This window comes from Coregonus clupeaformis, unplaced genomic scaffold, assembly GCF_020615455.1.
Source record: "Coregonus clupeaformis isolate EN_2021a unplaced genomic scaffold, ASM2061545v1 scaf0765, whole genome shotgun sequence".
Lineage (NCBI taxonomy): Eukaryota > Metazoa > Chordata > Actinopteri > Salmoniformes > Salmonidae > Coregonus > Coregonus clupeaformis.
In genome coordinates, this window is record NW_025534220.1 from 18669 (window position 1) to 31072 (window position 12404).

General features: G+C 43.2%; 1 protein-coding gene across 1 annotated transcript; it reads right to left on the reverse strand.

Annotated features, from left to right (window-relative positions):
• Nucleotides 1–8363, reverse strand: LOC121582275 (neuronal acetylcholine receptor subunit alpha-3-like). Its single transcript, XM_041897970.2, has 6 exons — nt 8150–8363; nt 7077–7216; nt 4488–4532; nt 2763–2872; nt 1030–2290; nt 1–931 (listed from the first exon to the last, which is right to left on the reverse strand). The coding sequence occupies exons 1-6, from the start codon at nt 8208–8210 to the stop codon at nt 806–808; spliced, it is 1743 nt and encodes a 580-aa protein (XP_041753904.2). The 5' UTR covers nt 8211–8363; the 3' UTR covers nt 1–805.
• Between the last annotated feature and the right edge of the window lie 4041 nt (nt 8364–12404).

Below are 12404 nucleotides of genomic sequence, written 5' to 3' on the forward strand. Positions count from 1 at the left end.
CTGCATCATAGCCTTTTAATGTTCAACAGATTGTCATTTCTATGAATAGCGTATCCAGATTTTATATGACACTGTGGTTCATTGAAACCTTAATGAGCATTAGAATCAGATTGGAATGGTCCTGTACATTTGTTGTAAATAAGAACATACAGTATATGTTTATAGAAGACATTAATATTTCACAAATAAACAATATCAAAATGACTCAGTGATATTCAACATTTGAAAACATGTATGCACTCACTAACTAACTCACTCACTAACTGTAAGTCGCTCTGGATAAGAGCGTCTGCTAAATGACTCAAATGTAAATGTGAAAATAAGCTGTGAAATTGACTTGAGATACTTGTTGTGTACTTCTGGAAAGCCCCTTTAAGCAGTCATAGCTATGTACATGTTTGGGATCCTTTGGTCCAATAGATATTCCTTTAGCCACGGTCCTTTTCTTGATGATAGTGTGGTTCTTCGTGCCAGTCATAATCAAGTGACACTATGATGAAGTCATTTACACAGAGCAAACATAAGGGAATGCGTAGGCAGCAGTACAGAGTTATACGGTGACATGGTTTCACAGTCTGGTCCTCAGCAGCTAAGAGATCACTACTACACCACACTTTAGCAATCAGAAATGTATCAAAATGCAGAGAAGTGACATGGAACAGCTGGCAGCAGCTTGCCTTCCTCTATAATCTGGTTCCCTTCCGTTCATAGTATTAGTTCCTCTCAGCTTCTTCGGTCCTCATCACTGGGTGATACACAAAATGACTGTGTATGTATGATTTAAAGTGCTGTGTGTATGAGTGGGTCACATATCAAACAATAGGAGGGGCTGGATAAAGAGCCCAGCGGTCCCCAGGATACACACCAAGATGAACACCCACAGAAATATCCTGTCGATCACCATGGCAACGTACTTCCAGTCATCCTGGACCTGAAAGACAGTTGTCAAAGACACTAAATGGTAGATATAGACCTTCAATACTTTCTTAGCTATTGTGAATGATATACATGTGCGACGTCTCGACTTACCTCCTTGGCTTCGTTCTGTATTCTCATGTTTTCGGCTATATACTTTACACTTTCCATGGCCTCCCTGACCTCTGGCGAGAAGTGGGGGGACAGGGTCATCAGCTTAACATCCAGAGACTCTGAGCTGGAGCAGGAGCTTCCACCGCCTCCACCGCCTCCACTGACCCCCCCAATCCCAGCACCCCCTCCTCCACTGAGGGTCCCGATGCTCCCCACCCCTCCGCCCCCTCCTCCCGTGTCCGTGGGCAGCTTGGTGGACCTCTGGCGCCAGCAGCAGTTGCAGCGGCCCTCGCGACACAGGAAGCTGGAGCCCGCCTTGACCGAGTCACCACCACCACCAAGGCTAAGGTTATTGAGGTTAGTGAGCTCCGTGCTGATGAAAAGGCGCTGTCGCTGGGCCAGGCTAGGGAGCACACTGGCAGCCACGGTGGAGACCAGAGCCTGGGGCTTCTGCTGCCCCTGCAGGGTGCCTGTGGTGTGGACCACACAGGGCCGTGAGGCTGGGGGCATCAGCTGCTGAACCACCCCCCCAGGCCCAGGCAGCCTCTCAGGGTCCCTCTCCGGCCGGGTCATGAACATGACCCTGGGTAGAAGCCCCAGGAAGATGCTGCGCACCCAGCACGGCATGGTGTGGGTCTTGGGTGTGCGGTAGTGCACGTTCAGCACGAACACGGTGATGACGATGGAGAGGGTGACGAAGATCATGGTGAAGAGGAGGTACTCCCCGATGAGGGGGATGACCAGCGACGTAGACGGGATGGTTTCGGTGATGACCAGGAGGAACACAGTGAGGGAGAGGAGGACGGAGATACAGAGGGTGATCTTCTCCCCACAGTCAGAAGGCAGGTAGAACACCAGCACAGTGAGGAAGGAGATGAGCAGACAGGGGATGATCATGTTGATTGTGTAGAAGAGAGGGAGCCGTCTGATGTACAGAGAGTAGGTGATGTCTGTGTAGATCTCCTCACAGCAGTTGTACTTGATGTCGTGTTTGTAACCCGGAGCGTTGATGATCGTCCACTCGCCACTCTCCCAGAAGTCCTGGAGGTTGATGGTGGAGCCAATCAGAACCAGGTCTATCTTGGCCTTGTCGTATGTCCAGGAGCCAAACTTCATGGTGCAGTTCTGGTAGTCGAAGGGGAAGTAGGTGACGTCGATCTTGCAGGAGCTCTTGAAGATGGCCGGAGGGATCCAGGTCACATCCCCGTTGTAGCGAAGCAGGGCCTTGGTCTTATCATCCACCTGGAAATCTCCTACTGCACTGTGGCACAGAGAGAGAGGGACAGACAGACAGACAGACAGACAGACAGACAGACAGACAGGGACAGACAGACAGACAGACAGACAGACAGACAGACAGACAGACAGACAGACAACAGGGATGTAGGAGGGTGGATGAGTCATTAAAGATTACATTGGAAGGATGTAATATAAACAACAGACTATTGTCCCTCAGCTAAATGAATCAGAAAGAAGCCCTGAGGCTCCATCTGATTACACTGTCTGATAGACTTTACATGCACTCCATTAACAATATTTAGTAGCTACATAAATAATCTACAGTATATGATGGTCTTACATAAGAAATGTGTCATGTCCTGGTTTTGTATCATCTACTCTGTCATTTCAATGACAAAGAAGAAATCCTTGAACTCAGTTATGCACAGTACATATTATTATAGCAACTGCATGGATCAATATTGATGTCTAGACATAACTCTTGTTTAACTCACTTATTGTACAGCACGATATCTGGCTTCCATATCCTGCTGGAAGGCACTCGAATGAACTCCACTCCTCCAAAGTTTTTGGGATCCCACCTCAGTTTGTAGTCATTCCAGATCTGAAGAGGTAGTAGGATGCCTCATATCATTAAATAATACTATTTTATAAAACCCACACACACTTCAAATTCTACATTCTACATTTTTGATCCATTGACAATTGTTGTCAGTAAAACCTATAGCTAGTGTAAAAAACTGTTTCAGATACTGGCTGGTATTAGTGCAGTAATTTCCTGTACACTAGCTTTGACCTTTCTGTCTTCTCACAGGTTGTCAGCTGGGGGCGACCTTCTCATTTAGGAGAGGACAGAGCACGGACTCAGAGGACATACAGACACGCATCTTTAAGGTATCCTTCCCTCTGTTAGGGCTAACATCACTGTCTCTTTGAGCCAAATACCCCTCTCAGAAAAACTTAGACTGAAGTGCAATCATTACCATTGTGATCTAATCCAAGGAATTGTACTTTTCTCTAATGCATTCTGTCTCAGTGATATCATCTTAAGCTATCTTAGTTTCAATGGCTCATATCCCTTTTGCTGAATATATTTTCTTCTGTGGAGTACAGATATATCTTTTTTTCTTGCTGCACTGTAGATATCCTCTAGTAAGTTAATTAGTAATCTACGGCTGTAATAATCCTATTAATCTTTATATCAACTGAGGGAAAGCCAATTGAACAATGGTTTATATAGTGTGTTTTATGGGCTAGTCAGGGCATGTGTCCAGGGCAGCCATTGATTATCCTGTGGCTAATCAAGACACAGCTGGAGAGTCACCACAGAGCATTGTAAAGATTTCACCTAATGAGGCAACAGGATGTAGCACTTCCTGTCTGGACAGTAGCTGTGGACCTGGCGGTCATGGATCAAGTCTCAGGGGAGACACAACCTCTCTGCTGTAGGCCTGTGCCACTTATATATTATCACTATTAGGTCATAAAAAAAGCCATAACGGTTTCATCTAATTAACCAGTGAATTAACGGATTGCCATGTTTTTTGATTATGTGGTTCTTCACAACCGTCTTGTGACTGGCTCGACTGTATCTACTGTGACTGGGTTGTTACCATATACACACAGTCCCTTATTCTAGGTATGTTGACAAACAGATGGCCGTGTATAAGATGAATAAGGGTTAAGCACAGATCTAGATATTTAAAGACCTGGAAACCAGTTCCGGTTCATTTCCCTCAGAATGAGCTCATCTCAGCATGTATCACGACAATATCAGCAGCACCAAGTGGGGTCAACAGCAAGCTATGCAACAGTACAGTCCCTTGTATTCTCTGTAGCCCTACACCATATGATCATATACTGTACCTTATCTCTGGATAGAAATGTAACCCAGTCATGGCATATCATCTCTGGATAGAAATGTAACCCAGTCATGGCATATCATCTCCAGATATCATCTCTGCATATCATCTCTGGATATCATCTCTGGATATAAATGTAACCCAGTCATGGCAGGGTAAATCTATGGCTCATAAGCCTCTGTCAGAAGGTTAATACCCGGCGGGTTAAAAGCATATCCCTGATGAATAATGTAAGATATCATTATGGCCTCCAGGAATCATGTATGATAGTAGGTCAGGTAGATGTAGAGGAGTGACCTTGTTTAAACAGTAATTTATATACACGTACAGTAGGAGATGGCTTAAGATTGTACTTACATGTCTCAGCCACAGGTTCGTCTCCATAATCTGATTAACTTCATCCTGAGAAACAGAAAATAAGAATTTACTCTCAGAAGGACAAGTTGACCAGAGTCATGAACTGTATGAATATTTCATAGTTAGAAAGGGGGCACTCTGTCAGGAGCAATCATCTTCCGTACAGGATAGCAGGGTGAACAGAGCGTTCTGTCCTGGGTCTAACCCTGGCTGGAGTTACCCAGGGAGGAGGACACTACACTGAGAGGAGAGGAACACCTGGGTCCTCCAGCCCAGAGGCATACCATACACTGTATGATGGCTTCACCCTCTAGGCCCTCGGGCTGCAGGCTGTCTCTCACAATGTGCTAGTTAGGGCCTGAAGTGAGCCCCAGCTCAGCTCTGACACTGTCACAGCTCAGGTGGAAGGGAAGGGGGGAGGATGGAAAAAGAAAGAAACAGAGAGAGAAGGAGAGAGAGGGAGATTCTCATTTGGGCAAAAGTCTGTCCTCCGTCCTCCTCTCCTCCATGACCCAGAAACCGATAAATGGGTGAGTGGTCGAGGATAGTGTCAATTCGTTAGTAGCTGAATGGAGAAGTGTCCTCCACTCCTCGATAGCCTCCTCTCACCGAGGATACTCATAAGTATCCTTTCGGTGGCTAGCTTGGAAGTGTTTTAGAATCTGTGAAACACCCTTTGAATCAGCTGCTGTTTTTTTTAGAACGGACACGTTTAAAAATGATACACTACTTAACTTCTTATCTATAAAATGTTTTCTACAACCATCTTAATTAGTTTGACCAATTTACACATTTATTTAGGGATTCAACTCATGTAAACGTAATTTGCCTGAGTGTAGAAGGAGAATCTCATTTCATACGTGCATTTGTTTCCACGTATCCTCTCCTCACCTCCTCCCCTCAATTACCTTTGAGGACAGAGGAGAGGAGGCGAACAAAAACAATTTAGATTTTCCCAGTCAGCCAGACAGACAGCAACAGACATACAGACCAACAGACCGACCGACAGACCGACAGACAGACAGACAGACAGACAGTCAGAACCCAGCTCATAACATTAACCATTCATGTGTCCTGATGAGCTCCCAGGAAACACTCCAGGTGACGGCTCTAAGACGAGGAAGACTGCTGCAGGTTGATACAGTACAGGTGGTTCTGGGGTTGCAGAACAAGGCCAGCCCTGTCTGTCCCAGGCAGACTGAGAAACCAGTGGCACACTGACTGTACATTATTTAAATGAGAGATTATGTCTGAGCCACCTGGAAGAATGGGCGTTTTAAATAAGCTAATAGTCCAGCTATAAGCAGGCTAAAGTATCCCAGTTGTAGAGGGGTTGGAGGAGCATGAGGCGTGGGGAGGAAATAATGGTCATCCATCAAAACAGGAAGCTCTTCTGTGCTGTTAAATGGGCTGAGGTCAGGGAAATATGAGAAATACTGTATCTCTGTGTCATGTTCTCTTTGCAGCCCAGTTCCTCCAAAGGAAAGCTCTACAGAGGATATTTACTGAAATGGAAAAGACTCGTGGTGGCCCTGTTTTATTCAATATTTAACGAGAACCTGCTCACAATGTGGAACCATAATAAACACAGATCATGACAAAACATGGTAAGTCCTCCTTAACTGAATGTACCTAGCTTCTATCTGTTACAGTAATCACACAGGTTATTCCATTGGTAGTTGTATAAGGTCTGATGTAGCGCAAAGTGGCCCAAATGTGTTATTTCTTTATGTTATGAAGTTAAATCTTCCCTGAGTGATTTTATGTGACAAAACCCAGCACATTAAGCTCCCTGTTACGTAAGGGGTCAGCCAGTATTTTGGTATAATAATACATCTGTTCATTTGAATGACACCCTTCCTCCCTCCCCTTTTTTGTGTAATTAAAGTAATCCCCTCTGGGGCAGTTTGAGGCTGGCGAAACAGCTGCCTCTCTCCTCGTCCAATCTCCTTACAGCGAGCCCCGGCCAAAACAGGCATTAAAACCAGGGGCACTGATTTGAAGTGGCAGTGACTGAGTGAAAGGGGCTGTCCGCTCAGAGATGGGAAGAGTGAGGGAATCAGAGAGCTGACATTTCCCATCTTCTCTTAGCCAATCACACACCCACGCAGCCGTTCGCTGTGACATGCTCCGTTGGGTCCAGGCTCAGGCTGATATCACCCACTGGCCCCAGAGAGTCTCATTTACAGCAGGGCACATCTCAAGTGTCCTGGATAGCACCCGAACCATGCCCAACTCTTCACTTTGGTCTCTCATATGAGATCATACACATATAGTTGAGTTGAGACCCCTCCATCCTCCCACATACTGCTGCTCTCAACATGGGCTTTCATCACCGTGAATCAATGCATATTAATTTAAGAGAATGCACAGAGGCTCTGTGCTCAATACGTTATTTATGGAATGATTTGTTTCTCCCTGTCAGAGCCTGGCCTCTCACAGACTGTACTGTGTGATATATACCCTCTACTGTCCGAGAGTGTACCTCTCAAACACCAGGGAGACATACAGCACAGTAGCACAGCAGAGTCACCATCTCTCTCTCTCTTTCTCTCTCTCACACACACACTCACACACACACACACTCACCACTTTGACAAGCTGGGACATGGACACCTCAAACTGCACGATAACTGGGTCAGACACATTCTCCACTGGGCGGATGTACTGATTGTAGCTGGAGAATATCACTGAGAACAACCTGTGTTCTGCCTCAGAGCAGGAGCCTCCTGAATAAGAGAGGTGAGGTGGAAGGTTAGACACAGGCAACATTAGTCAAACTTTAAGGTAAAACACCTTTTGTAGCCTATGGTGATGAAGTGGACAAGTCAGTATTCTGACTGATGTTGGTGTAGAGTAGACAGAGCCTGAGTGACTAATTATTTTAGCCAATGACACTTCCTCAATTGTCCCTATTTTCTAACTATATACTATATTTTCGTCCCTGAGTCAATTCAACAGGTAGGTTAGTTTATTTGTTTTCAGTTGGACAATTTTTTCCCTGCTTAGATTGCCAAGCAGGGAGAGTGGCATTATTTTCTTTGAAGGTCAGATTTCATACAGTAGCCTGATACAAATGACTCAGACAGTAGGCTACCTTGGAATCAAAGAAATCACACATCTGAGTTATTGTATTCTAACATCAAATGTCAGCAACATGCTTTGCTTTTTAAATAAACAAAATAAATGTACAACCATTTATTAACGGTTTATATACAATTAATGGAACCTACTATTTAAAATAAAAAATAGGCGCGACAAATATCTGGGAATGGTTTATAACATTAACGTATTTGCTGAGAGTGTCATAGGCTATATCACATAAAGAACAAAACATCACTTCTCCTGATTTTGAGGTTCACTAAAAACATCAGGAAACCACACAAATCAGATATTTAAACGGTCTACTTATCAATGACATCCACGCCAACAAATGTAAAAACAATAGGCCTATAACTATAATATAAAATGTAATTTCTATTAATTGTGGGCTTTCTAGACGTTCCAAGTATAGGCTATCCATGCAAGCATACTCCGTTTTATCAGTCATTATTGGCCATCATAATGTTCGGTGTATGATATTACTTGAATTGAATACAGTATGATTGCACTAAAAGCAACAAGTAGAGGGCTCATATCAAGGTAAACTATACGCTACTCACCCGAAAAAAGGAAAAGAAAGAACGAACAGGTGGAAAAAATGAGGAAAAATTGGGCGTTCATTGTTAAGGATTTCAGAAAACGAATCCTCAATCTATCAGGACACGAACGACAAAAGGAGGCAGAAGAAGAGAGAAAGTGGGAAGTGGGAGTAATGAAAGCGCGCGGTGCCGACAAGCTGCTACAGATGCTGGGGAGCCAACTGCGCGCGGGGTGAGGGAGGGATGCAGGAGAGAGAGGGTGAGAAACCAGGGTAGTCAATCATAACGTCGCCACTTTAACCCCCACGGCCATCATAACGTCGCCACTTTAACCCCCACGGCCGGGTAATTTCAGGAATTGGAGTCACCTCGCCATCAGACTGCTTTCATAGTCGACGTTTGTACAGTGGCTTGCGAAATTATTCACCACCTTGGCATTTTTCCTATTTTGTTGCCTTACAACCCGGAATTAAATTTGATTTTTTTTGGGGGGTTGTATCATTTGATTTGCACAACATACCTACCACTTTGAAGATGCAAAATATTTTTTATTGTGAAACAAGAAATAAGACAAAAAAAAACAGAAAACTTGAGCATGCATAACTATTCACCCCCCCAAAGTCAATCCTTTGTAGAGCCACCTTTTGCAGCAATTACAGCTGCAAGTCTCTTGTGGTATGTCTCTATAAGCTTGGCACATCTAGCCACTGGGATTTTTGACCATTCTTCAAGGCAAAACTGCTCCAGCTCCTTCAAGTTGGATGGGATCCGCTGGTGTCCAGCAATCTTTAAGTCATACCACAGATTCTCAATTGGATTGAGGTCTGGGCTTTGACTAGGCCATTCCAAGACATTTAAATGTTTCCCCTTAAACCACTTGAGTGTTGCTTTAGCCGTATGCATAGGGTCATTGTCCTGCTGGAAGGTGAACCTCTGTCCCAGTCTCAAATCTCTGGAAGACTGAAACAGGTTTCCCTCAAGAATTTCCCTGTATTTAGCGCCATCCATCATTCCTTCAATTCTGACCAGTTTCCCAGTCCCTGCCAATGAAAAACATCCCCACAGCATGATGCTGCCACCACCATGCTTCACTGTGGGGATGGTGTTTTCGGGGTGTTGAGTTGTGTTGAATTTGCGCCAGACATAGCATTTTCCCTGATGGCCAAAAAGCTCAATTGTAGTCTCATCTGACCAGAGTACTTTCTTCCATATGTTTGGGGAGTCTCCCACATGCCTTTTGGCGAACACCAAATGTGTTTGCTTATTTTTTTCTTTAAGCAATGGCTTTTTTCTGGCCACTCTTCCGTAAAGCCCAGCTCTGTGGAGTGTATGGCTTAAAGTGGTCCTATGGACAGATACTCCAATCTCTGCTGTGGAGCTTTGCAGCTCCCTCAGGGTTAACTTTGGTCTCTTTGTTGCCTCTCTGATTAATTCCCTCCTTGCCTGGTCCGTGAGTTTTGGTGGGCGGCCCTCTCTTGGCAGGTTTGTTTTGGTGCCATATTCTTTCAATTTTTTAATAATGGATTTAATGGTGTATTTTTTTTATAACCCTGATCTGTACTTCTCCATGACTTTGTCCCTGACCTGTTTGGAGAGCTCCTTGGTCTTCATGGTGCCGCTTGCTTGGTGGTGCCCATTGCTTAGTGGTATTGCAGACTCTGGGGCCTTTCAGAACAGGTGTATAAATACTGAGATCATGTGACAGATCATGTGACACTTAGATTGCACACAGGTGGACTTTATTTAACTAATTATGTGACTTCTGAAGGTAATTGGTTGGGGCTTCATAGCAAAGGGGGTGAATACATATGCACGCACCACTTTTCCGTTATTTATTTCTTAGAATTTTTTGAAACAAGTTATATTTTTCATTTCACTTCACCAATTTGGACTATTTTGTGTATGTCCATTACATGAAATCCAAATAAAAATCCATTTAAATTACAGGTTGTAATGCAACAAAATTGGAAAAACGCCAAGGGGGATGAATACTTCTGCAAGGCACTGTACTGTATGTATCACTAATAACGAACGTCATGTATTTGATTTCTGGCCTAGGCCTATAGAATGCAGTCTATCAACTCAACAGAATCGATAACAGATCGTTCAATTCTATTTGGGTGGGGCTAGAAGACTATTTGATTGGAGGTATGAGGACGTTACTGGAGTTCAGTTTACAAATTCAAACGAAATTCCTTGTTGACAGTGAATAAATGATTCATTCAGAGGTGTGAAAGCAGCTGAAAAAACCTTGCTGATTTGGTGTAGACTGTTGTATAATGTAAAGTGGCACACCATGTGAGTGTTAGAACTGAGGGGAAAGTACTGTATCTGACTCCCGAGTGGCGCAGTGGTCTAAGGCTGTGCCACTAGAGATCCCGGTTCGAGTCCAGGTTCTCTCGCAGCCGGCAGCAACTGGGAGACCCATGGGCGGCACAATTGGTCCAGCGTCGTCCAAGGTAGGGGTAGAGTGCGAGAATAATGGCCTGCTGCTGTAAAATAATTTTGAGGGCTGTGTTAACATGTTACATCTGTGCTTATCACGCTGATAAAGCAGATGTGTTATGTTATTGTCATGCCAGTGTGGCAGTATAGATAAAGCATTATTTACAATTATTTTAATACAATTATTGTAATTACACCCCCAAAATTCAGACAAAACAAAAAACACAAACATTAAGATTAAGACATACTGTAGGTACAGTACTATAAAAATTGGCAAGACAGACCAACAAATGTGATACAGATCAGATTTAGAGGCTATTCTTTAGGAGAGGTGTAAGCATATTAGAAGGGTACAATCATTCAAACTCTATTGGCACAAAAAAATGTATATGTTATTAGGTTAAAAGCACCCACCTTGCACATTTCCTAGAAGTCAGTGGTATTCCTAAACTCCCCAGTAGGCAGGGGGATGTTTAAACTGTCAGTGTAATCACATATCATCAGTTGAGGTAGGAGATTCACATGTTTAATGAATCAGTAACAAAGCTGCTTTGCCTTGTCATTAGCAGCTGATGTGACAGAAAGTCAGTGATAAACAGGGCTCTGGCGATTTATCAAAGGAGAGACTGATACCTATAGCTGACAGGGACACCCTCAGAAACAGGCCTTCATGCATTTGACTAATAGGATGTAATTTACTGGTGGCATCTCATACTGATATTGGTGATTACTCATGATGTCCTCTTGTTGTTCTTGAGGTAATACCCCCTGTGTTGTTTTCTTTGGACTGAATACATTATTGATGTTCATTCGGTATAGGGGTAGGTTCTTATGAATATGATTACTCTGCTTTGAAGTGCCTACAAATTACAAATGAATATAAAGGAACAACACTTGATTTTGTAATTGAATTGAACAAAAAAACTCAACTTAACCATTCCTGGCACTGGAATGCATCATACATGTGTTATCTTGATTTAAATGTCTCACAAAAGAACCACAAGAGTCTGCAGAATCTCTAATGAGCCTCTCAGCAGTCTTTATTGAGCAGTAAATGTCTTCCTCCAGTGTGTGCGAGAGAGAGAGAGAGTCAGTGCAATGTCAATGGATGTGTTGCCAGTGTGGGCATCTACAATGTGGCCAGTAGATGGCACAATATGTAACTTCTTGTGTGGCTGTCAATGTTTCACTATTAGGCTCACTACCTTTATGTTTCTGCCTTTATGTTTCTGTTCATGGATAGTCAGGAAACGAACATATAACAAAATAAACAGTACAAATATATTTCTAAACTGGAACTGTTTAATGCATCAAAATAATACATCCGTGGGGAATATCCCCAGTAATTCACAGGTTATACACTTGTAACTCATACACTAACTCATTTTATATATGGAGTGTATCAGTTAGGAGGCCTCTTTATAACACCTTAGCTTTAGTCATTATATGTTCTGAGCTGCATGATTTTGCCCAATATCCATCTTATCAATGTGACCTAATAATCTGATTTACACTTGAAAATTGCTTTAACTGAGTCAAGCTATTTTATTTAATCACACTGAACATCATTTCATGAAGTACCCCACCACTTTAGACTTTATTGGGTGTTAATGAATTTAATCAAACTCACTGACCTTTTTATACATTTGTACATTTTCTATGACATTTTTATGATATCTGACATATCTCTGTACTATATGGGTTATTTCTCCACCCGGGTAATGTTTTATTTTCAGTCTGGTTTTACAGGATATAGTCCATCTTTGTAGCTCTGCTTCAACTACATGAAAAAGTCAACTCTTCCTTGTACCGATGTGTCATGTTAGGACCA

Excerpts from the sequence above, each read along its gene's own strand:
- LOC121582275 (XM_041897970.2), bottom strand. The coding sequence starts at position 8,210 with ATGAACGCCCAATTTTTCCTCATTTTTTCCACCTGTTCGTTCTTTCTT. Across the intron at positions 7,217-8,149 it reads CTTTCTTTTCCTTTTTTCGG|GAGGCTCCTGCTCTGAGGCA; the intron begins GTGAGTAGCGTA and ends TCTCTTATTCAG. Across the intron at positions 932-1,029 it reads TACAGAACGAAGCCAAGGAG|GTCCAGGATGACTGGAAGTA; the intron begins GTAAGTCGAGAC and ends ACTGTCTTTCAG.